Source organism: Furipterus horrens, unplaced genomic scaffold, assembly GCF_987537825.1.
Source record: "Furipterus horrens unplaced genomic scaffold, mFurHor1.1.pri manual_scaffold_13, whole genome shotgun sequence".
In the NCBI taxonomy this organism is placed as follows: Eukaryota; Metazoa; Chordata; class Mammalia; order Chiroptera; family Furipteridae; genus Furipterus; species Furipterus horrens.
This window is the reverse complement of record NW_028327183.1, coordinates 50,317,532-50,342,706: the sequence shown is the minus strand read 5'-3', so window position 1 is coordinate 50,342,706 and position 25,175 is coordinate 50,317,532. Positions and strand designations below refer to the sequence as shown.

The 25,175-nt window shown below is 57.0% G+C and overlaps 1 protein-coding gene across 1 annotated transcript; it reads right to left on the bottom strand.

Moving 5' to 3' along the window:
• Window positions 1-51: 51 nt before the first annotated feature.
• MYBPC2 (myosin binding protein C2) lies at window positions 52-25,107 on the bottom strand. Its single transcript, XM_090259128.1, has 30 exons — window positions 25,039-25,107; window positions 24,148-24,266; window positions 23,588-23,883; window positions 21,834-21,968; window positions 21,006-21,095; window positions 20,678-20,826; window positions 20,170-20,287; window positions 19,451-19,499; window positions 19,259-19,318; window positions 18,151-18,344; window positions 17,756-17,888; window positions 15,555-15,679; window positions 15,359-15,464; window positions 14,031-14,203; window positions 11,870-12,035; window positions 10,567-10,673; window positions 10,227-10,256; window positions 9,839-9,978; window positions 8,760-8,919; window positions 8,568-8,672; window positions 7,958-8,146; window positions 7,374-7,508; window positions 5,101-5,268; window positions 4,849-4,937; window positions 4,567-4,762; window positions 4,166-4,305; window positions 3,259-3,418; window positions 2,948-3,084; window positions 1,444-1,630; window positions 52-172 (listed from the first exon to the last, which is right to left on the bottom strand). The coding sequence occupies exons 1-30, from the start codon at window positions 25,105-25,107 to the stop codon at window positions 162-164; spliced, it is 3,936 nt and encodes a 1,311-aa protein (XP_090115254.1). The 3' UTR covers window positions 52-161.
• Between the last annotated feature and the right edge of the window lie 68 nt (window positions 25,108-25,175).

Genomic DNA, 25,175 nt, shown 5'->3' with positions numbered 1-25,175 from the left:
CTACAGAAGGCGGGAGGCAGAGCTAAGACTCAAGAAGGACAGACGCGTGCGTTTCTGGACAAGGCTATTATCTTCTCGGCAACACGTCCCCAAAGGGAAACACTGCTCAGGGACGTCCGGTCAGGACTTGGCAGCCAGTTATCTGGGCGCGTCGAAGAGACTCACTGGGGCGCTGTGGACGCAATGAGAAAAGGGTGGCTAAGGGGGGCTGCAGGGACCTGGCTTCCCCAGTGCAAGTGGCCTCGCCAGGCCCCTTTCCGTGCTGGATTCAGTTAACCAGCAGGTGGAGCAAGTTTCCCTTTTACCCCCCTGCTCCCCAACCCCCTTGGGGCTGGGCAGCCACCCAAAGCCGTGGTGGCGCCCCGGAATTGCTGTAGCTTTGAACCCCAAACTGGGAAATTCTGATCAGGGATTTCTGAGCAGCTGCTGGCGGCAGGCTGTCCCTGGAATCCTGAAGTGGGGATGTTTCTGAGCTGATTCAATAGCTGAGACGGGACAGAACATGAGCGACTGGGTCAGCCTGGAGGAACGACAGACAAAAGGCTTGGAATCCGAGCCTTGGTTAAGGGGCTGAGGCCACTTCTGTCTGCTGCGCTGTCCTCAGGGCCAGGGGACATCACAGTCGGGGAGGGACTCCGGAAGCCACCTCTAAGGGACTTGGTTAGCAGCCACCCCCAGAGCCTTAACCAGAGGAAGTTGGGTGGACGCCAGCCCAACGTGGGGAGGTGCGTAAGTGTTCCCGGTAGACAGAAAGGCCAGGAGGAAGCACGGCCTGTTTGTCCAACCACCAGCAGTGTGGTGTGGCTGGAACAGCGTGGTGGAAACCGGGGCACATGAAGCTGGAGAGGGGCGGGGGAGGGAGGCAGATGCAGGACGATGACACCAGGCTGAGGGGCTCTGGGGCTGCTGGGAAGCCCATGGAGGGCAAGTCAGCCCCAGAGAAGAGTCCTCCAGGGCCCTGTGTGGGGCAGACGGGAGATGGGGGGCGGGACAGAGCGGCTGGCCAGATGAGAATTCAGGAGGAAGAAGATGAACAGGAACAAACGCGCTGGGGCTGTGGGGCAGAGTGAGGCAGGGAGGAACAGCTTGGGGACAGGCTGTGCAGGAAGGAGGCATTTTTCTGGGCTCGCACAGCCCCGGATCCTCTGCCATTACCCGTGTTTGCTTCGATGCTGTGTGCACAGGCCCCTCCATTGGAGGCCTTAACTACCCTTTGCCAAGCCCTCCTCAGTCCTCACTCACTTCCTTGCCCTTCAGCTCCTCTGGAAAACCTCGGACTCCTGCCCAGGCCCAGTCAGGGGCTGCTCACCCCCGCCACCCCTCCCACACCTGTGCTGCCCTCATGCCAGCCCGTTACCCCGCGTCCTCCCGTCAGGTGGCACTCTCGTTAGCTCTGCAAAGGGCAGGCGTGCAGGTCAGCCAGGCCCAGGGGCTGCCACTCACCTCGGACCTCCAGCTTGCACTCAGCCAGTGCCTCCCCCAGCTCATTGACAGCCCGGCAGGAGTACGTGCCCCCATCGAAGGGGGTGGGGCGGCGGATGTTCAGTGTCAGGATCCCCTGGAAATTGGTCATCAGGAACTTGGGATCTTCCCGGATTTCCATCTTGTTCTTCATCCAGACCACCTTTGGCTGTTGAGGGGAGCAGGAGAGGGGGCCAGCTAAGAGAGGGTCCCCCAGGCAATGGCAAAATGGGCCCGGGGACGAAGACCTGAACTGTCTTTCTGCCTGTGCCACCTCCTAACTTCAGCTGGATGACCTTGGCCTTGTCACTTTCCTGACACTCAGTCTCCTCTCCCATAAGAGGAAGAGTTCACTCCTCACGTGTTCCGCAGGGCCCAGCATGGTTTGCTGCTCTTGCCTCGCTTTCCTCGGCTCCAGTCACATGGGCCACCTCACTGTTCCTCAGACCAGATAGGCTCCTACCTCAGGGCCTTGGCACTGGCTGTCCCCTCTTCCCATAGGGCTCTTTCCTCCTCTTTCCATCCAGCAGCACCTGCCTATCTCGGGTCTCAGCTCCTGCATCACTCCCCAGCCCCTGGGTTGGGGCCTCAAGGCTGTTTCACACTCATGGCTGCCTTACTTCTCAGGTACATGCACCACCCTTTATAAATTTTGTAGTCGCTTGTGTGAGGTTGAATTAATGCTGTTTCCCCCGGCATATAGGAACTTCTCATCCAATTTACCAGCATATAGAAAGCCTTTGAAATATGTGTGGAAAGAATAAACGAGCCCCAGCTGGGTGGTTCATTTGGTGGGAGCATCATCCCGTACTCCCAAAAAGTTGCAGGTTTGATTCCCAGTCAGGGCACATACCTAGGTTGCAGGTTCGAACCTTGGTCAGGGCATGTGCAGGAGGCAACCTATCAATGTTTCTCTCTCTCCCCGCCCACCTCCCCCAAACCCCCTCTAAAATCTATAAACATATCCTCAGGTGAGGATTAAAAAGAAAAGAATCAACAGAGTGAATCAATGATGTAAATAAGCAAATGCACTGAACGAATGAACTGGGTAAGTGAATGGATCGGGCAGTGGATACGTAAGCGGAGTCAGTGAATGAAGCAGGTGGATGGAGATGGAGGAGGTGAACAATGAGTCCACGGTGTGCCCACAGGGCCAAAGCTACCAACTTAGAAGTCAGACCAGAACTTGGCAAGCTTTGCATATCACGGCCCAGGGCGTTGCTATTTCAGGCCCTGTGGGCCCTGTGGTCTCTGCGGCCACAGACAATACACAAGCAAGTGTGTAGGGCCGTGTTCCAATAAAACTTTATTTAGAGAAACCGGTGGCAGGTGGACTTGACCTGCCAGTTAAAAGGGAGCAAATTTCGTGAACTGAGAAGAGATGCATCAGAGAGGAAGAGGGGGTGTGATGGGAAGGAGCAGGGGCTTCTTGTTGCTGATGATTTCCCTCCAGGATCGCCCCCCTCGCACGCACGCACGCACGCACCTGCGGGTGGCCTCTGACGGCACAGTTGAGAGCAGCAGAGTAACCAGCCACAATCACCCGGTCTGGCAGTGGTGTCAGGAACTTGGGAGGCATGCGGAAGTCATGTTCCTTGTAATCAAGAGGTTTTAAGGTGAGACCTGGGGGAGGGGAGATGAACCTGTAAGGCCGCTGATCCTGGCTGTCCCCCAAACACCTCTTCTCTGTCACCGGGTGCCATCCACTTTGAGTCCAGGGGTGAGGGGTACAGAGGAATCACGGTCAGACCCCAGCTGAGAGAGGGGACTGGATCCCGCAGAGGGAGGTGGCCTTACCAGCCTTGGGGATCCGAGCTGTGTTCTTGGAGACGCCGGGGGAGTCACTGAGTCCACAGATGTTCTCGCTGAAAACTCGGAAATAGTATTCGTTGCCCACGATGAGGTCGGGCACAGTACAATGGGTCTGCCGGTTGTGTTCATACACATTGAACCACTCCTAGCATGGGGACAGGGCAGGGCCGAGAAAGTCAGGGACACAGACACAAGGAGGGCCAGGGTGAGGAAAGCACACCTGGGTGTGCACGGAGCTAAGAAAACCTGCCCTGCACAGCAGCACTGGGCGCAGTGGCCGGCAGATGGGAATCACCCAAATGCCCATCAACGGATGAATGGAGAAGCAAAATGTGGTAGCGGCTGAGCCGTGGAATATTACTCAGTCATGAAAAGGGAGGAAGGAACCACTGAGACCTGGAAAACATGAGGCTGTGTGAAAGAAGCCAGACGCGAAAGGCCACCTATTGTGTGTTTCCATTCATAGGAAATGTCCAGAATAGGCAAACCCATAGAGGCAGGAAGCAGATTGGGGGGCTGCCAGGGGCTGGGTGGGAGGGAGTGGCGGGAGTGTCTGCTTAATGGATACGGGGTATCCTTTTAGGTGATGCCACTGTCTTGGGACTAGGTAGAGGTGATGTTTGTACAACCCTGGGAATGTACTAAATGCCACTTGAAAATCAATGCCTTTGTTATGTGCATTCTACTGCCATAAACAAGGAAAAGAAAATCCATCATGCACGAATCTCAGCCAAAAGCCTGCCCTCCCAGCCCCAGCTCCTTCTCCCAATCTCTCAGCCCCTCAGTTTCCCCAGCTGGGAAGGGGGAGCCGCAGCACCGGCTCTGATGCTCGATGGCCTGCCGTCCTGCCCCCAGCTCCCCCACCCCGCTCTGGGCCCCGCTGGCCTCTCACCATGGTCTTCTTGTCGGCTTTCTGGATGAAATACCCCGTGACCTCGCTGTTCCCGTCATCTTTGGGGGGCTGCCATTCCACCAGCGCGTTACTGCCCCACACTTCCTTCACCGTCACGTCCACTGGTGGCCCTGCCTTTTCTGGAAGTGGGGGTGGTTGCTACATGCCAGCCCAGGTGTCCCTAAGGCCCCACCCCGCCCGCTTTCTGGTCTCCGATATCTCGCAGGCCCCGTTTCTTTCTCCCGACTCACGTTTCCTCGCCTTTTTGTGCCCTTGCCCCTCGCGCCCTGCCTCCCACCCGGCTGTCCACCTCCCACCCTGGTTCCCTCCCCCGCCCCCCAACGCTGCCGCCTCGTCTGGCTCCTCCTCCCCGCGGGTCACCGCGCCCCTCGGCCACGCACCCACGACCTGGATGCGGATGGTGGCCGTGTCCTTCATGTTCTCGATCTGCACGTTCAGCTCGTACTCCCCCGAGTCGGAGCGCGCCGCCTGGCGCACGAAGAACACGGTGTCGGTGTCGCTGGTGCGCACGTTCACGCGGGAAGCGTCCACGGGCGCTCCGCCCTTTGTCCACACCACCTGGGGCCGGGGCTTCCCCTGGGGGGCAGCAGGCGCAGTGGTCAGCGGGGGGCTCTCCGGAGGGAGCCGGCCCCTGACCCCCGGCCTGACCCCAGCCCACGCACCTGGAAGGGGATGAGGAGGTTGATATGCTCCCCCACTTTGCGGATGTAAGTCTGGCGGAGGTGGCGGGGGAGCCGGATCTTGGGTTGCTCTGAGGACACAGACACAAGGGGGGCTCAGCGCTGGGCTGGGGGGCCCTTGAGGGAGGGACAAGGAGACCATGGCTGTGAGGTTTTGGAGGGCGACCCCAATGATGGCCTGGAAAGGGCTGGCCAGAAGACAGGACAGCAGGGTCAGGGGTCAGGGTCACTCACCAACAATCTCCCGGATGGTGACTGGCTGAGCAAGCGTGGCCGGCCCGCTGCGCCCCGCGATGTTGACCCCCACGACTCGGAAGATGATTCTGGCTCCTGTGGGAAGATTCTTGACGGTGAAGCCGCAGCGGTCAATGGGCTCTGCGTTAGCGGGGGTCCAGTCCTCGGCTACGAGAGAGGAGCAACGCTGGGGGTTGTTCTTCTAAAGCTCCCCGCGAGCCCCTCAGCCCGCCGGCCCTTCCCCGGCCTTGAACTAGAAGCAGCTGACGTTTATTTAGCACCTAATGACCAGGCCGGGAAGCTGGGACACGTGTTGGCTCATTATTCCCACCTCAACCCTACACCATTCCCATTTCAGAGACGAGGACACCGAGGCCCAGAGGGTAAGGACCTGGGAAACAGCTCTTTGGTTCCCTGCCTCTGAGATAGGAGCCCTTCCGTCCTGGGTTCTTCGTCACGGGTTGGTGAACCAGTGCAGGTCAGCCCAGCAATAACCGGGGTGAAGCCTAACAAGAGTAGGTTCTGAAACATCGGGGTGGCAGTGATACAGGTCGGGGAGGGGCCGCCAAGGGCAGAAAGGGGGTGAAGAGCCCTGGGAAGAGAAAGAGGGGGGAAGCTGGCCAGAGTCCCATCATCCATCACGTCCACGCGTTACCAAGTGCAGTCCTCACAGTGCCCTGTCAAGATGGGAACCATCCACCATCTTTAGATGAAGAAACTGAGGCTCAGAAACTCACCCAAGGTCCCACGGCTAGAAAGTGTAGGGGCAGGATTGGAACCCACATCTGTCTGACTTTAAGGCCTGGGATACAGTGTCAAGATGATCTCGTCTGGTGGTGGAAGAGACTTGACTTGGGGTGGTGCACACACAACACAACATACAGATGATGTGTTATAGAATTGTACCCCTGAAACCAATATAATTTTTTAAAAATTTAACGTATTGATTGATTTGAGAGAGAGAGGAAGGGAGAGGGAGACAGACAGACAGAACCATTGATTTGCTGTTCCACTTATTGATAAATGCATCGGTTGATTCTTGCACGTGCCCTGGCCAGGGGTCAAACCCACAACCTTGGCGCATTGGGATGATGCTCTAACCAATGGAGCTCCCCGGCCAGGGCTAAATCTATGAAATAAACCTATTTTATTAACCAATGTCACCCCAATAAATTCAATACAAAAGTAAAAAATAAAATTAAAAAAAGATGATCTCGTCTGTCTTCTCCATGAAAGGGCCCTGTGGGAGATGCCCCCGTAGCCACGCGATGCGTGGTTGCTCAGTGGAGGAGGGACAGCTGGATGCATGGAGAGTGGAGTGAGTGGATGGGCAGGTGGGTGGGAGGGTGGACGGATGGACAGATGGATGGAGAGATAATAGATAGACAGATGGATGGTCATACAGATAAATGGATGGAAAGAAGGAAGGAAAGGAAGGGAAGAAAGATGGTGCTGAAGAGAGATTGATGCATAAAAACGTTAGAGGAGACCCCACTTGGTCACCTGGCCTGCAGCTGTGGCCAAGAAGTCATTGGGGCAACAGCATCTGTGGCCACCAGGGCACCTCCCATGTCACACAGCTCAGGCATGCTGTGTGATGGAGGAGCAGGAAGCAGGCACATCTGGGGGGAAAAAAAAAAAAAGGAAAAGAAAAAGAAAGGAAAAAAAAAAACCGTTAGAGGAGAGATGGGTAGCTGAATGGCCCGAAGCGCTTTGGGGCAGATAGAGAGGTGGTTGGGTAGATGGCTAGGGGGCACGTGGAAGAAAAGAAGGAGGGAGGGAGAGGGGGAAGAGCAGAGAAAAGGAAGGGAGGAAGGGAGAAATAAAAGGTGAAAAAAAGGAAGAGAACAAGGAAGGAAAGATGGATGGATGGATGGATGGACGGACGGATAGCTGGATGGGGAATAAATGAACACACGAGATGAAGAAGGAATGTAGCTAGTAGATGAGTACCGGGATGAAAGGAAGGATGGATGGATGAAAAGCCACTGCTGTTGGGAGGATGGGTGTGGGGGAAGGGAAAAGGGGGGAGGGGGAGAGGAGGAAGAGAGGGAGGGGGAGAGGGAGCGCGAGAGGACAAGCTGGTCGGTGGGGGCCTGCTTGACCCGTTCGCATCCCAGGGACTCAGGTAAATACAGGGACCGCAAGGGCAGCTCACTGCCCTGCCCCAGAGAGGGGTCCCTGCGCGGTCCTACTCCCAGTCCCTGGGACCGGACACCCGCTCGGGCCCGGGTGAGCCACTGTCCCCCGCCAGGCCTGACAGGGCCACTCACAGTCCTCCAGGCAGTACTCCACCATGTACCCATCGATGCCGCCGGCCCCGATCCTATCTGGGGGCCTCCACTTGAGGGTGGTGGTGGTGTCCGTCACGTCCTCCACTGTCAGGTGCCGGGGTTCACTCGTGGGTGCTGTAGGGACCCAGGGAAAGGACAGATGTGCGTAAACGAGGGGGCAGGGGCCAGCAGGGGGAGTCAGGGGTCAGAGAGGGGTCAGTATGGTGGGCCGCAGGTCATTGAGCAAGGACATGTCACCAAGGCTCATTAAAACAAGGTAGGAAGGGACAGCGAGGTCTCCAGGGACAGAGCTAGGTGTCCGTCCGCTAGGTGAGGGGTCAGTGAGACATTCGGGCGGCAGCACAGAGTCGGAGACCATAGAGGTCGGCAGCCGGTGTCCTGGGTCAGGACGAGGTCAGGAGGCTGGGTGAGGCTGAGGGCCCAGGTGCCGGGCTGTCGGACGAGAGTGACAGAGGTCAGCAGAGTCCGTGGGGTCATAGGCCAGGGTGCAGGGTCAGAGTGCGACGGTGGATGGGGCGGGGTCAGGGGTAGACAGGGGCTCCGCGCGGGGGCCGGGGCGTCACCAATGGGCATGAAGGGCTTGGTGTTGAGGCTGGGCTGGGACACGCCGATGGCATTGACCGCGAAGACCCGCATCTCGTACAGGACGCCCTCGATCATCTTGGTGGACTCGTAGGTCGTCTCCGTAAAGACCTCGAAGTTCACCTTCATCCAGCGGTGAGAGCCCTTCTTCTTCCGCTCCAGGAGGTACCCTGCGTGCCCCCCAAGCAGAGAGGAGTGGGCGGACATAAGAGGCCAGGGAGGGGGTCACAGGCCAGTCAGGGCAGTGAGAGTCACATCAAAAGGCCATGTGGCCCAGAGAGGCCGGAGGCGGTGAATCTTGGATGGATCTCAAGGTCACCAGCAGTTAGAAGTCATCGGTCATGGGGTCAGGGATCAAGTGGGGTCATAGGTCATGAATCAGGGGGTCAAGTGTCACAGAAAATCCCAGGCTGTGGACCCAGAGGAGGATTCCTAGATCGTCAGAGTCAAGAACCATGCAAAGACCAGAGGGACTGCGAGCTGTCAAAGATGGGAGCCAGGTCTCAGCTGGGGGTCACCGAGGATGCTAAGGACTCTCGGAGGTCGAAGAGGAATCAGGGGTACAGGAGGTCGGAGGTCATGGGAACTCACCAGTGACTGGCTGCCCCCCATCATACTTGGGTGGCTCCCAGACAAGGGTGGCCCGATCCTCTCCGACCGAGGTGACACGCACAGCCTCCGGGGGGTCCGGGACATCTGGGAGGGAGGCAGGAGAGTCAGGGGGCGTCTCGCGGCCTCAGACCACCAGCCCCAAGCTCAGCCCCTTCGGCTCCCCCTGCTCACCCACAACTCGCAGGAAGATGGAGGCCACGTCCTCTCCAGCGGGGTTGGTGACCTTGATGGTGTAGCGGCCCTCGTCTGCCCGCTCAGCGCTCTCGATCACAAAGCTGCTGCGGTCCACGCGCTGCTCAATGTGGATCCTGCCCTCGGTGGCGGAGAACACCTGGACGCAGTCGCCAAATGGCCCCAGTTGGGGGCGCATATGAGGCAACCACACACTGATGTTTCTCTCCCTCTCTTTCTCCCTCCCTTCCCCTCTCTCTAAAAAATAAATAAAATCTTCAAACAAACAAAAATACACCACACTGGCTCATCCCATGCAACACCCTGACCTGGTTCTCTATCCGCTCTACTGTTCCCCATCCTTTAGGACCTGCCCCAAAGTCACCTCTTCCAGGAAGCACTCTTGGATGCTCTCAATGGGAAGTGATGGCCTCATCCTCTGAATTCTCATAGCTTCTGGTAACTCCCTTTATCTCACACCGAGCACCCTGGACTGTGACTATCTGGGCACCTGTCTGCCTCCCTCCCAAAGTGAGGGCTCCAGGAGGGCAGGGGCTGCGTCTGGCGGACGTCTGAAGCCTCAGTGCCTGTACACAGAGTCCAGCACAGGGGGCGTTTGCCGAGTAAAGGGAGGAGTGAACACTGGGTCTCTCCCTTTTACAGAAGAGGAGGCTGAAGCGCAGAGGAGAGAGGAAAAACTGAACTGTCCCAGGGGCTGGAACATACAAGGTGAAAATATTTGCTGGATGGATGGATAACTGGGTTGGCTGATGAATAGTAGATGGACAAATTGATTAAATACTGGATGAGTGGGTGGAGGGATGGATTAATCAATGAACTGATGAATGGGAAAATGGATGGATGAGTGGGTGATGATGGACGGACGACCCCCCATGTGCTAGGACAGCACTGTGTGACGGACAAACATAATCTCCAATCTTCTAAATAACCCTCTGAAGAAGGAATCATAATCCTCATTTTACCATGAAAACGAAGCTCAGAGAGGGAAAGCAACTTGCCTAAAATTGCCCAGCAGGGCTGAGAGGGACGGATGGTGCACAGGGGAAGCCCCGCCCTACCTCATCCCCCTTCAGCCAGGTGGCAACAGGAGGGGGCTCCCCTGTGATGGCTACGTCCAGCCTCAGCTTGTTTCCAGCCACAACCACAATGGAATTGTCTGAGGTCTTCCCCGAGCAGTCCAGGTGGATCTTTGGTGGCTCTGGTGGCAGCGACGAGATTGTGGGGAACTTGGAAGTGGACAGCCAGGCTGTCCCAGTCCCCTCCAGAGGGTCTCCCGGGAAGCTGGACTCCAGCAGCCATAAAGACCCAGAAGCCCCTCCTCCCTCAGACCCAGGGGTCCAGCCCCCCAGCCCCTCCTCCCTCAGACCCAGGGGTCCAGCCCCCCAGCCCCTCCTCCCTCGGACCCTGGAGTCTGGGCCTCAGTTACCAAAGCAGCCCGGTCCTTACCTTGCTTGGGGACGTACTCCACCTTGATTTCTGGGGAAAACAGAAGGCTGGATGGTTAGGTCTAAACCCTGCGGGCCCCTTATCCCACCCAAGGCAGAGGGAAGGGTCTGGCATGACCCTGGCCCCTGGGATGCTGGGCTGAGTTCTGGGCTGTGACCGTCCCATGTGTCCCCCACACGGTCGTGCTGCGGCATAAACAGTGCTGTCCTCTATCTTCTGACTGTCCCCATGACTGGCAGATGCCTGCTGTCCTCCCCCTGCCCCCCCTTGCCCTGGGGTGCTGTCAGGGAAACAATCCTGAGGGGGCACTCAGGCCCTGGGAGAAACGGGGCCTCCTCACCCAGGAAGTTGAGCTTGGCTGAGAGAGACAGGGCATAGCCATCGGGTACGAATGTGTAGTCTCCCTCATCCTCGGGGCGGACATCATCAATCACCAGCTTGTGAATCCTAAGGGAATGGGGGCACAGGGCAGGTGTCAGGCCAGGTCGCCCTGGGGATGGCGACGGAGAAACATCCTCCTCAGTGTAATTTACATGCTCACACCCACCCTTTTCATTCTGGCCTTTGGAATGCTGAGTTCGAATCTCAGCTTTGCCCATTAGCTGTGTGACCTTGGGCAGGTTACTTAACCTCTCTGTGCCTCAGTTGTCCTCTATAAAATACAGATAATGATAACAACCCATGCCAGGGTTGTAAAGCATTTAGAAAAAACTCCCTGACACACTGTGAAGGTCCTACAAGCATTAGGATTTGTTCTTGTAATTATTAAAATCACCAGCAGGGTTCCTACACAGGGAACGTCAAGAGCTACTGTCAGGAAACCCACAGTGATACATTCTATGGGCATCATGGTGGCCCTCTGCAACCTGCAGATGACCAGGCGTTTAGCTCAGGTGTCCATGCGCTACCTGTTGAATTCCAGCCCTGTTTCCTTTTTTCAAAATAAAGATTTTATTTAGAGAGAGGGGAAGGGAGAAAGAGGGAGAGAAACATCCATGCGCAAGGAAAACATCACTGTGTGGTTGTCTCTCATGCGCCCCCAACTGGGGACCCCGCTGCAACCCAGCATGTGCCCTGCCTGGGAATTGAACCTGCAATCTTTCAGTTTGTGGGACGATGCCCAAGCCACTGAGCTACACCAGTCAGGGGCCAGTCCCTTGTTCCCTTAGTTAGACCTGACCCCCTGTAGTAGACTATTTTCAAATATGCCCCTTGCAAGGAGACCCTGCAGCCTTTATCTCCTTTGCCCAAGAGAATACGATGGAAGTAGCATGGGGACCGTTACCAGCCCAGGGTGTGGTCTTGTTCCCTTGCATTCCTTCAGAACCCACTTCTACCATGTGGTGATGCCAGGACTAGCCCTACTAGGAGAGGAGGCATCACAGGGACCAGCGCAGAGGCAGCCCATTCTCCCAGCCGAGGTCCCGATGGAGCCCAGGAAACTGAGCAGAGCCAGCACTCAGCTGACCACAGAGGCATGAACCAGGCCATCGTAGATCAGCCAGCCTCCCACCACCCGACAGTCTCGATTAGAAAGTCCTTATTCTTTGAAATCACTTAAGTCCAGGCAAGGTCATTACGCACCTAGAGCTAGCTGATACACACGCCCCGTCCCTCAGCCACCCCCATGGCCTGCTCCGCACCTTCCCACGTGGGAGATGGTGATCCTCTTGCTGGGCCGCACCTCGACCCCATTCCTGTACCACTTGCCCGTCACCTTATCATCAGACACCTCACACTTGAACACAGCCTGATCCGAGGCCTTCACTGTCAGATCCGCGATGTCCTGCAGGACCTCCAGCTGTTTCTCTGGACGAGGAGAGAAGGAGACCGGGCTGTCACAACTCCAGTCAGTCCACAAATATTTGTGAGCGCTCACTATGTGGCAAGGACTGTTTCAGGCACTGGGGATACAGCCGTGAACCACCCAGAAACAATCGCTGGCCTCGTGGAGTTCACGTTCCAGCTGGGACAGTGAACAAGGAAACATATGAACCCATGACAAGAAGCAGCGATAAAGCCTGAGTCCATGGGAGGATGCGGGAGTCCCCCAGGTAGAGGGAGCGGTATGTGCAAAGGCCCTGCGGAGCAAAGCAGGCTTGTTGGTGTGGAAACAGCAAGCAGGTCACTGCGGACAGACAAGAGAAGCAGCCGCGCGGGGGCGGGGGCGGGAGGCAGATAGGGCCAGAGCCTGGGGCTTGTGGACCGTGGGGAGGATTTCATGTGGAATCTGAGCAAGGCGGGAACCACGCAGGGTGGTGGGAGGACAGCTGGGATCTGACTTACATTTTTAAAATAAAACAATGCTACCCTGACTGGTGTGTCTCACTGGGTCGGGCGTCATCCTGCAAACTGAGAGGTCGCAGGTTCTATTCCCAGTCAGGGCACATGTCAGGGCTGGGGACCAGGTCTCCAGTAGGGGGCGCGGGAGGGGCTACCCATGGAGGATTCTCCTGCACATCGATGTTTCTCTCCCTCCTGTCTCCCTCCCTTCCCCTCTCTCTAAAAATGAATACAATCTTTTAAAAAATAACTAAAAATAAATAAATATAACAATGCATTTACCTAGTTAAAAAAACAAATTAAGAGGAAGATTTAGATGTACAGGGGAAAGTCTCATCCCCACCCACCTCCAAGAATCTAGGTCCTTCTCTGAAGGCGTCATCCATGCAGCCTAAAGCAGATGTGTATATACGTTTTCTTTCCTCCTTTCTTTCTTTCCCTCCTTCTTTCCTTCCCTCCTCTCTTTCCCCCCCATATACAAATAATAACGTATTTGCTTTTTCACCTAATAATAGGTAGCAAGTCTTTGAATAACGTCATTTCTTTCAACACTGTTTTGTTATAACATTGATCAGATGTTGTAGGAACTTATCTCTTGTCACTGTCACTTAGCCTGCGGTTAAACCGGCTTCGTTACATATCACTTCACAACAGTTTTAAGACCCGATTGGCGACCTTACGTAAGGGCTTACTTGGAAATACTTCCACATCAGTACATTGAAAGCTTCCCCTTTTTATGGCTACATATGGATATAATTTATTGGGCCCATAAATGACTCGAGTTTTTTGCATATTTAACAAATTATAGACTCATAGGAGTTTGCAAAAATAGTGCATAGAGTCCCATGTACCCTTCACCCAGCAGTCCCTGGTGGGGACGACTTAGATCGTCACAGTCCAATGTCCCATCTAGGAAGTGAATGTGGGTACAATACTGTCACCTAGAGTACAGGATGTGTTCAATTTTCACCAGCTGACTTACATTTTCTTAAAATCCTCACCCAAGGATATGTTTCTTGATTGATTTTTAGAAAAAGAGGAAGGGAGAGAGAGAGAGAGAGAACCATCAATGTGAGAGAGAAAGATCCATCAGTTGCCTCCCACATGTACCCCGACCAGGGATTGAGCCCGCCACCTAGGTATGTGCCCTGACCGGGAATCGAACCCTCAGCCTTTTGGTTGTACGGGATGACGCTCCAACCAACTGAGCCACCTGACCGGGGCTGACGTGCCTCTGACAAGGATCACTCTGGCTGGCGTGTGTGTAGACGCGGGGCAGGCGTGGAAACAGAACAACCAGTGAGGAGCCTACTGCCCTCCGGGGAGGGCCAGGGAGCTGGGGGCGGGGATCAGAGTCAGGAGCTCCTTTGAGGACTCGCTGGGGAATTGCACGTGGGCTGTGAGGCAAAGAGGGGCATCAGGGACAGTTCCAAAATCTGGGGCCCACGCCACGTGGAGCAGCGAGGAGAAGCTGTGCCCAGCGGCCCCAGTCCCATTCCCACCCCACGGGGAGCCCCGTACCTTCTACGATGAGATCAGCCTCGCACTGACCGCCGTTGGTCATGACCTGGAAGCGACCTGCATCCTCCAGGGTCACTTCTGAGAAGATGATCAAATGCCGCTTCCCATCTTTCTTGAAGCGGTACCGGGCCTTGTAGGAGTCCTCCTTCGTCATCTCCACACCGTCTTTTATCCTGGGCGGAGGGGACGTGAAGGGGCAGCTGAGGGGCCCGCGAAGCCCTGGGTCTGGGTGTCAGGGCAAGTCAGGGGCAAGAGAGACAGTACCCGGCAGGGGTCAGGAGTCTGAAGGGAGGTCACGGGAGGGAGGGGAGATGAAGGTGGCCGAGGCATCTTGAGTGCATGGGTCACAGGTGGGAGTCACAGAGAGAAAAAGAGCAGGAGGTCACAAGCCATTAGGGGATGCCTCAAGGTCTCAGTTGGAGGTCAGGGGTCACAAAAAGAGGTCATGGGGAAAGAGAAGAACATGGAGCACGTCCTGAGGTCAGAGAAATGCCAAATATTGTGACCTCTGTAAATCGTGCTTCCCTGCCTGGGATATTCTTTCCTTCCTTCCTATTTCACGTCTACCTCCTCATCACTCACATCTCAGCTCAAATGTCACCTCCTCAAGGAAGGCTTCCCTGACTTCCCGAGTCCCTTCTTCCTATTAAAAAGTGGTTACAGCATCATTTACAGCTCCCCCGAAACATTCGTCAAAATAGAACTTTTATATTTATTTATGTGATGACTTGACTAATACCTGTCTCCGGCTCTTACACCCACACACTCCAGAAATTTACCACATTGTAAACTCCCTGAGGGCGGGTACCATGCTGACATAGTTTCTTTCCATGACATCGTCAACATGTAGAAGGGTGCCATCCCACCAGAAGTGCTCAATAAATATTTGTCAGATGGGTGAATAGATGTGGGGATACATGAATGGGTCGCTAGGTGGGTGTGGGTGGATGGGTGGGTGGATGGGTGGGCGGGTGATGAATGGGTGGATAAGCAGATAGGTGAATGGATGGATCAATGAAATGGCTGGATAGCTGAATGGATGGAGGGATGGGGGTTGGAGGGGGGATGGATAAATGGGCCAAAGGATGGACTGTTGGTCAAACGGATGAATAATTAATTTAATAAATCTGAAGTAGCAGGGATCAGGAAAAGGGGCTGCAATCGGTGGATGTTCTTCTAGAATTTCTAGGAGGTGAAGGTCAAGAGTTAGAGAGAAAGGCTGAGGTCTCCTGGGGACCACAGGGGAAAGGTCCAAAGTCTCCAAGAGAGTCCACGGACACCGGGGCCGATGCAGAGAAGCTGTGGGCACCTGCGTGTAGGTCACTTACCACTTGACCTGGGCGCCTTCTTCTGACACCTCCACTACCATTTCCACCCTGTCACCCACAAACACCTGCTGGTCCTCAAGGGGGGTCACAATCAGGACTGGAGGTTCTGTGGGCACAGGGGGGACAGGAGGTCAGGTAGTTTCAGACCCCCTCCGGGACCCCACTCCCCGAGCTCAGGCCCAAGTCCCGGCCTCACCTTTGACGAAGAGCTCGGTGAAACACTTCTCGTCGGCGACGGCGACCTCATACGCAGCGTCGTCCGCCATGGTGCACTTGTTGATGGTGAGGATCCGCTTCTTGCCAACATTCTCAAACACGTACCTGGGGCAGAAAAACTCACCTCAATCCGGGCCACGGAGCACATGCTAGCCTGCGGCAGATCCGTCCACCAGCTCTCAGGCAAGTGGCTCCCGCTCAGAGACAAACTGTGCGGGAGGGCCTAGCTGATCCCACCTCTAGTATTTAAATACCCACAGATGAGCCCTGGCTGGTGTGGCTCCGTGGATTGAGTACCTGCCTGCGAACCAAGGGGTCGCCGGTTCAGTTCCCGGTCGGGGCACATGCCTGGGTTGCGGACCAGGTCCCTGGTTGGGGGCATGTGAGAGGCGACCACACACTGATGTTTCTCTCCCTCTCTTTTGCCCTCCCTTCCCCTCTCTCTAAAAATAAATAAATAAAATAATAAAAAAAAATACCCACAGATGAAATACTAACTGTTCACCCCTACCTATCCTCTCCTTCCACTTAGGGGCACACAGCCACCCACCTAAAGAACTACATTTCCCAGCCTCCTTTGCAATTGGGTGGGCTGCACCATGAGCTTGGGCTGATGGACCGCAGGTGGGTATGATGTGCGTAACTGCTAGGTCATCTCCAACTTGGAGCACTTGCTCTGGACGCCTCTCTTCCTCCCTTTCTTGTCCGCCAGACACAGATGTGCCCATGACCCACCTTCCATCATGCAGATGGTGCCACTGGGTCACGGAAAAGTCTCAGAGGAGAGCTGGCCCATCTGCCTCCAGCGACTAGAAATCCACCTTTCTAACTTAAAGGAATGTATTCTAGGGACTCTGTTACAGCGACTGAACCTGCACCTTAACTAATGTAACTCTGTATCTTCTCCCAAATGCTCATGGCAATCACTTGAGAAGACAGAGCCGAAGAACCCATCCATAACTGTCCCCCCAAATGCAAACACTGTGGCCTCTGTCTTTCCAATCTTTTCATCTATACATAGGTAAAGAACATTTTATGAAGCAGAAATGGGAACGTGTACTTCTGCACATAGTAATCTTGAACAGTTTTCCAAGTTGGTATATATTTTAGAATCCCTTTTTTTTAGTGACTGCATGACCCCTGGGTATGGAATTGTACATTTTGGTTGTTTTCCATGTTTTGCTACAGTAGCAAGTGCTTTGGTGAGCAGTCTTGCAGCTAAATGTGAACACCCACAAGAGTTCCCTCACGACAAATACCTAAAATTACACCATTGAAAGGTTGTTTTCTCCCCCCCCCGCTGGCTGGTGTGGCTCAGTGGATTGAGCGTTGGCCTGTGAACCAAAAGGTCACAGGTTCGATTCCCGGTCAGGGCATGTGCCTGGGTTGCGGGCCAGGTTTCCTGTCAGGGGCGTGTGAGAGGCAACCAATTGACGATTCTCTCGCACATTGATATTTCTCCCCCTCCCTTTCTCCCGTTCTTCCCCTTTCTCTAAGAGTAAATAAATAAAATCTTTAAATAAATAAATAAAGGAAAAGCTTTTAAATACATGGCCATTTCGGTGACTTGGCAATTTACATTCCCTCCAGCAGCATTTGGGGACCCATTCCCCTATGGTCTTCTCTGCACCAGGTTTCACCGGGTTTTATCATTTTGTAAGGTCTTTACCCATTTGAAGAGCAGAAAGTCTGTTGGTTTGATTTGCATTGTTATTGTTATTGTTGTTATTATTTGCAAGGTTGAATGTGCGCTTCACAGCATACTGGCCATTTGGGTTTCTTCTCCACTGAACTCCTGGTCTTCAATGAATGCCTTTGCCTATTTTTCTTTTAGATTTTATTTATTGATTTTTAGAGAGAGGGGAAGGGAGGGAGAAAGACAGGGAGAGAAACATCACTGTGTGGTTGCCTCTCACGCGCCCCCAACTGGGGACCTAGTGTGCAACCCAGACACATGCCCTGACTGGGAATTGAACCAGCGACCCTTTGGTTTGCAGGCCAGCACTCAATCCACTGAGCCACACCGGCCAGGGTCCTTTGCCTATTTTTCTACTAAGGTATTTGCAGTGTTTGCATGGCTGAGGGAGTACCCTTTCGGGGTTAAGAGTGGCTAGCCTTATTTCCGGGTGCTCTCTCTAGGCCCCAGGTCTCCCCTGCCCAGGGATTGGCTTACATACATACTTGCTACTTGGTTTGATCTCCTGACCGTTCTTGAACCACTTGAGGGGAAGGTCCGGGTCGCTGATCTCCACCACCAACTTGATCTTGTTGCCCCTGTCCACTTGGTAGGCTGGATCCAGCTTCTTCGTGAAGGCTGAAGGTGGAGAGGTGCGGGGTGGATGAAGCGCAGGGGTTCTCACTGCCCTAGTCATCCCCAAAGCTGCCACGTCCCTCTCCCCAGACCATGGGCTCTCCAGGGTCAAGGTCAAGAAGCCTCCTATGAACTTGGTGGGCCCTGAGAACAGCACTCTATGACATGGGGGCCTCCAAAAGGTAGGTTCAGGGTCCCAACATCAGATACCCACAATGCTGGGGTTCCTATTGGCAGGGCCCATCTCCCTCAGACCAGCGCTGACCTTCACTTTTCTTGACCTCGACCTTGGCCTTCTTGAGCCGCTTCAGCATGCCACGGAGGTCGGTGATGCCATACTGGAAGGCGATCTTCTCGTACTCGCTCTTCTTGGCCCCTTTCAGGAGCTCCCAGATCTCAGGTGGGATGCCCAAGTCATCGTCGTCCTTCTTCTTCTTCTTCTCCTGCTCGACCACCTCCCTGTGGGGGTGGGGGGGACAGAGCCAGCCATGCCACCAGGGTCTCCCTCTGCCTTCTCTGCCCACTGGCTGTGTGACTTGCCCGAGTCACTGTCTGTCTCTGGGCCTGTCATCCTTATTCTCTGCCTCTGGAACCATCGCCCCGGTCTCCTTCCTGGTCTCCTGGCCTCCTGGCCTCCATCCAGTCTCTGCCCCTCCGGTGTGTCCCCCACATTGCCCTAAAGGGATGTTTCTGACCCCACATCAGATGTCATCTCTTTCCTGTTCAGAACCAGGTGGCTGAGTGCCATGGCAGATGGACAGAAGGACAGGTGGGAAGAAGGCAGGCAGATGAATGGACATGTGGGTAGATGGATGGAAAAGTGGGCAGGGAGGTGGAGAGATGGATCAGTTGATGGATAAATAGGTAGCTGGGCCCTGGCTGGTGTGGCTCAGTGGATTGAGTGCTGTCCTGAGAACCAAAGGGTTGCCGGTTCGATTCCCAGTCAGGGCACAAGCCTGGGTTGTGGGCCGGGTACCCAGTAGGGGGCGTGCGAGAAGCAACCACACATTGATGTTTCTCTCCTTTTCTTTCTCTCTCCCTTCCCCTTGCTCTAAAAATAAATTTTAAAAAATATTTTAATAAATAAATAAATAAATAGGTAGCTGATTGGATGGATGGATGGATGGATGAGATTGGTGGGTGGGTGGACAAATGTTTGGTTGGGGGACAGGAAAGTGGGTGCCGGAAGGAAGGGATAAAAGGCAGGTAGGTAGGTGAATTGGTGGGCAGATGGTTGGGTGGATGGGGGAGGTAGGGGGTGGGCAGGGGGTCCATACGTGGCAGTGGGAAGCAACGGGGGCAGTGGGGCCTCGCCCACCACCCTTCTCCTCCTGGAGCCTCCACCTTCTTCTGTGCCAGGGGGGTGGGCTCACCTCTTCTTCAACAGGCCGCTGAAATCCAGCTCACCCGCATCTTCAGGCTTCCCTTCGCCCCTGCCACCATGAGAGGGGGTGTGAACTCCACTGAGGACGCCCCAGACTCACCCCGGGTCCCCACATCTTGCCTTCCCCGATTTTCCCTTCTCCCTCGGGAGACCCCTCTCCTCAGGGTCCAGGGTCACTTACGAACGCTTGAAATCTTCCAGATTCTGTCCGGAGGAGTCCTGCCGGGGCACTGGGGAGAGCGATGGGGGGGAAGGCGAGCTGGAGGCAGGTCCCTACGGAGGACCAGGAGCGCCCTCCAGGCCCGCGCGGCCTCTTCTCCCACCTCTTGGGCCAGCACACCCTCCCTCTGAGGCCCAGACACCCTCTGCTCCTAGATGGGCATCCGGATGCCATGCGCCGCCCTCTGTCCGCAGCCCACACCCCTCGTGCCCAGGCCTGAGCAAGCTCACTCCCTTTGCCCCCCGGGTCTAAGCCCCCTCACACCCTGAGCTACAGAACCCCTGTGCCTGTACACCCCCAGGGCTCCATACACATGCCCCCAAATCTGTGTGACCTCCCGGGAGCCCTGTACACCCTCACCCTAAACCCACCACCTTAGCCTCTAACCCTGCACACCCTCAGTCCCCCACCCCTGCGGCTTCTTTCTCAAGCCTGCACGCGGAGACCCCGGCAGTGACAAACTCACTCGTCTCCTGGGCCTTTCCCAGCGCACCTGAGAGCCCCAAACCCTTCAGCGCCCTACGCTCTCAGCATGTTGGCTGTCTCCCCAGTTTGGAATACCCTGCCCCCCGCCTCTGTACCCTCTCCTCTAAAACCCTGCACCTGCCTGCCCCCCTCATCCGTATGCTCTCCCCCACCTGTCCCCAGACCCACAACCCCTGTCCCCGCCCCCAGCACACCCTCCACATCGATGTTGAAGCCACAGCTGTCGCAGGTGTCCTTGGCTTTGACCTCGAGGCGGTAATCACCGCGGTCCTCCTGTACCACCTTCCCGATTTGCAGCTCCACACTGTACACCTGGCGGCCGGGCAAGAGCGTTGGTCACATGACCGCCCCCCGCGCCTCGCCACGTCCCCCAGAGCCCACCCACACCTCGCCCTCCAATCCTCCCCACTCCCTGCAGCTGTCTCTTCCCACAACAAGACCATCCCGACCCCGGGGCCCAGCCCCTGACCCCCTGAGACTTTTCTAGGAACGCACACACGGAGGCCAAGAGCAACCTGCCTCACCCCAACATTCTCCCCTTCCGCCCCGCACGGCCCCCACCCAGCAGCCCCCAGCAACCTCCATCCCCGCAGGACCCAGGCCCACGATTACACCGCAGACGCTCACAGGCCTCGGGAAAAGCAGGGCCTGCACAGCCCGCAGCCCCAGCCCCCACTCCCTCGTGTCCCCCTGGCTCCTCACGTTGTTGGCGGAGTCATGGGTCTCCTTGAAGGTGAAGCGGGCCCCGCTCTTGATGTCCAGCTCCATCCATTTCCCCTTGAACCACTTGATGGTCGGTTTGCCCGGGAGCTCCTTCCCGTTCACCTTGGCCACAATCACCACATCCTTTCCTGGGTGGGGGGGTGAAGGGGGTGGGGATGAGAGGGAGTGGTCAGGCAGGTGCGGTGAGACTCTATAGAGAGGACTGTGAAGCTGAGAACCCCCACCCCGCCCCCCTAGGACCCTGGATTCTGGACCCCCAGCCCCTCCTCCCTCAGACCCAGGGATCCGGGCCCCCGGCCCCCCTCACCTTTCTCCACCGACACAGACTCTGGCCTCTTCAGGAAAATGCCAGTGGGCTCTTCAGCAACTGGGGACTGTTCCTCAGATGGAACCTCTGCTGGGGACAGGATTAGGGTCTGAGACGGCTGGGAGGGGCAGTAGGCTGCTTTGGGGACAGGACTTAGAGCCAGTGAGAGACCCTCTCTGCTCGGGACGCCAAAAGCCATGGCATAAAGTGGTTTTTCCTAACCTGGGAATGATCACGTGACACCCAGGAAGCTGCAGGACCTTGGCCAGGCCCCTCCACCCCTTTGGGCCTCAGTTGCCCCATCTGTGAACTGGAGGGTGGGGGACTGGAGGGCCTTGAGTGGGGCTGTGGGGGAGGAGAGGTGTAAAGATGGATGGAACCCTGGCTGGTGTGGCTCAGTGGACTGAGCGCTGGCCTGCAAACCAAAGGATCTCCAGTTCGATTCCCAGTCAGGGCACACGCCTGGGCTGTGGGCTGGGTCCCCCAATGGGGGACAGGTGAGAGGCAACCACACCACACACATTGATGTTTCTCTCCCTCTCTTTCTCCCTTCCTCTCTCTCTAAAAATAAATAAATAAAATCTTTAAAGATGGATGGGGCATTCCAAACTGGCAGGACTCAGTGAGGAATCAGCCAAGTGTTGGATGGGGGCTTGAAGACCAGGGCGAGCAGCTGGGCTCTGTCCTGGGGACCCTGGGGAGTCATGGGCGGCTGGAGAGGGCAGGTCAGCTGTGGGGCAATACAGAGGGCAGAGAGGGTGCGGAGGGGCAAGGGGAGCCTGGGGGATGAGGTCCAGGTTCTGCTGAGCCCACCACACACCATCTCACCTTTGGGGGACTCTGGGGGTGTCTCCACTGGGGGGGCTTCCTTGGGAGCAGCCTCCTCGGGAGCAGCCTGCTCTGGAGCAGCTTCCTTGGGAGCTGGTTTGGCCGCATCTTTGCCTTTGGGGGCCTTTTTGGCCGCTGTGAGGGAGGCGTTCACAATGGAGCACAGCTCAGCACCCCCTGCTTGCAGAACTCAGGAGTCCGGCCCACAGCTCCCTCCTCCCTCACACCCGGCAGTCCTGCGCGTCCAGACATTAAATTTATCTCTAATCCCGAGCCGGTGAGATCAGGTTTCCCCCTTGTCCCGGCACGCTCTGCAGCATCCTTCCAGGCCACAGGCCCTGACCTTTTGGGTCATGGGGGTAAAATTAGCTCTCCCCCAGGCTGGAAACTGGACACCTGGTGCTGACCACAGCTTCCCTGCCCTGCCTGCCTGCCCCACCTGCTGGCTCCTGGCCCACTGGGGCCCCCACTGCCGTGAGGGGCTGGACCCCTACCCCGCAGCCTGCTTGGCCTGGTGCCAGGGACCTGGACACCCCGGGAGGACGGCCCTCCCTGGGGTCTTATCTCTTCTGTTTGTTTCCCCATAGAGAGAAAGCTCCCCTCACCCCGACCCCATCCCCATATCAAGAAGTGCCACCCAGGCCCATTCAGAGAAGGGCCCCCAGTCTGCACATAAAGAAAGGCTCTCGGCCTTTGGTGAAGGTCCCGTCACTCCTGTGTAGGAAGCCCTGACTCCCGTAGGAAGGAGGCCCTTCACCTTCATACAGAGCGCCCCTCACCGCGCAGACAGGAGCCCTTAGTCTGTCAACACGAGGACCTCACACCCGTGCAGAGAAGGGCCAGACCCTCACTCAGACACATGGCCCAATCCCAGCCCAGAACACTCCCCAATCTACACACACATGCACACACATGCACACACACCACCCCCATCCCCACCCAGAAAAAGGACTCAAGGTCACAATCAGACTCTCCATCCGCACCCAGAGACTGGCCCCCTAACTCCTTAACAAAGAAATCCCCTCACCACACAGGGAAGGGGACCCTCCACCCAACACAGACATGGAACCCCCATCCCCACACAGAGGAGACGCCCCATTACCCAACATCACACAAAAAGGAGCCCCCAGACCCCATCCAGGAAGGAGGCCCCATGTCCACACAGCGGGAGTGCGGAAAGCCACCTGGCTTTGCCTCAGGCATGACTGCAAGCCTCCTCCGGCTCCGCGGCCGCGCCGTGTCCCTCCGGGCCCTAGGGAGGACAGGTGGGCCTCCAAGGGGAGCCCTTTAAAAAGTGCAGTGACTCCCAGGAGGCTCCGGGAGGCATCCGTGGCCTCCCCACCCTCCCCTGCCACCCCGCAGTCCGCCTGTCCTACTGGGCAAACAAGGGACAGCCCATCAAGGAGAGGTGGCTGACCGCCAGGTCCCCAGGGAGGAGGGGGATGTCTTCGGGCTCCTGGGTCCGCGGGAGGAGGGGCCGGGGACCCGGGCTCCTGTGTCCGGGGGAGGAGGGGCTGGGGGCGCGGACGCCTGCGTCCGAGGGCAGAAGGGTCCTGGGGTGCAGATTCTCCGGTGCGGGGGGCAAGAAGGATGAGGGCCTGGACTCCTGGGTGGGGGTGGGAAGAAGCCGGTCTAGAAAGCCATTCTTAGTATCTGCAAGTCAGTCGTTTTCGGGAAACCAGAGCCCGGGGGGCGGGTCGGTTTCCCAGAGGAGGCAGGTCGGCTGCGGGGGGCGGGGGGGGAGGTCTCTGTGCCGAAAGCCGCCCCGGACGTGAGCGCCAGCCGAGGCTTGGGGACCCGGCCACCCGGGACCCCGGACTGGCCGCTGTGCCTCCTGGGACCGCGCGCGGCCCGCGCCCCGGGACGATTCCCGGAGCAGGCGCGGGGGCACCGGACGAGGGTGCCGCCAGTGGGGGACGGCGCAGGGGCGTGGGGGGCGGCCAGGCCGGGAAGGCCCTGGAGGGGTGCCCGGACGCTGGCGCCCTTCCCAGCAGGGGGACCTGTGGCTTTCAGCATGGGCTGGTGGTGGCCGAGAGCCGGGTTGGAGAAGCTGATTGGGGGAGGAGAGGGTCTCGGGGACCCCGGGTTTTATGGGAAGAAGGCAAGGTGGGGACGAGGGACGGGAAGGGTGTGGGGGCTCGGGGTTAAGGTGACGGACAGGGGTGGCAGAGAGGTGCTGTCGCAGGGAGAGGGACCCAATGTGAAAAGAAACAGCGCCTTCCTGGTTCGCCTCCTGCCCATCTTTCCCCTCCCCCTTTTCCAAAACCCCCTCGGAGCCCGAAACGTCCCCGCCTCCTGGGAGCGCCAAGCCAACCCGGCGGCAGCCTTCGCGTGCGTCACGCGTTGCCAGGCAGACTTCCGCAGCGCCCCTGCGGCCCGCCGGCAGGTGGAACCGGGCGAGCCAGCGGGGCGCCCTGCCCCGCCGCCCCGGGGCTGTAACCAGAGAGACGGGACGGAGATTCAGAGAGGCAGGACAAAAATCCAGGGAAGGGCAGAGACCAGAAAGGGGCTGGGGGTGGGGGGCAGAGACCCTGACAGAAAGGGAAGCAGGGAGAGGGCGGGGATGAACCCCAATGGTGAGGACGAGCCGCTTACCCGGGCCTTCTAGGCTCAGCCTGGCGTGGCTCTAACGGCCTCTTCCACCTCCCCGCTCACTGTCCCGGTGTCCCTGAGGGCCCGCAGGCCCAGCGGACCGCAGCATAGCAGCTGCTGACTAAGGGTCCTAAAAGGCCTACCTTGCTTTGTATATTTTATTTTATTTTATTTTACTTTACTTTATTTATTCCACACTTGGGGTGATAATAGGTTTTGCAAAAGGTACCTCATTTGCAAGAGGAGGCCATGGGGAGGACATTTTGTCCTCCACACACCCCTGCCGCCCACACTGGTTCCCTCCCTTGGGGAGGGGTGCCGTCCTTGAGGGCAGGTCCCAGCCTGGGCTCTGCTACCAGCCACCTTGTGCCCCTGCGAGGACCTCATCCCTCTCTGGGTCCCTGTTTCCCCTCCCTCGTCCTCCTGGCCAGCAGTGGGTGGTGGAGCGGATTTCAGAAGACGTCCACAGGCTTGTGGACAGGCTTGTCCACAGGCTTGCAAGGGACTTTCACGATCTTTCTCCCTTTCCTCTCCCATTTCACAGCAGGGACACGGAAGGCCCAGAAGCAGCAAGTCTTTGACCCTAGTCCCCCAGCCACCCAGGCTCCAGGACCTGGACTCTGGGCTCGCCACAGCCTCTGACACCCGGGGGTGGGGGTGGGGGTGCAATCAGAGCTCGCATGGTCCAGCCAGGCTTCACCTCCAGCTGGGTTCACACCAGGGATCAACATGCAAATGCTTAAGGGCCAA

Bases quoted from the DNA above. Each gene is read 5' to 3' on its own strand.
- MYBPC2 (XM_090259128.1), bottom strand. From the start codon at position 25,107: ATGCGAGCTCTGATTGCACCCCCACCCCCACCCCCGGGTGTCAGAGGC. The intron at 21,096-21,833 runs GTGAGATGGTGT...TCCTGTCCCCAG, and splicing joins ACCCCCAGAGTCCCCCAAAG to CAGAGGTTCCATCTGAGGAA. The intron at 19,319-19,450 runs GTAAGTGACCCT...TCATGGTGGCAG, and splicing joins CTGGAAGATTTCAAGCGTTC to GGGCGAAGGGAAGCCTGAAG.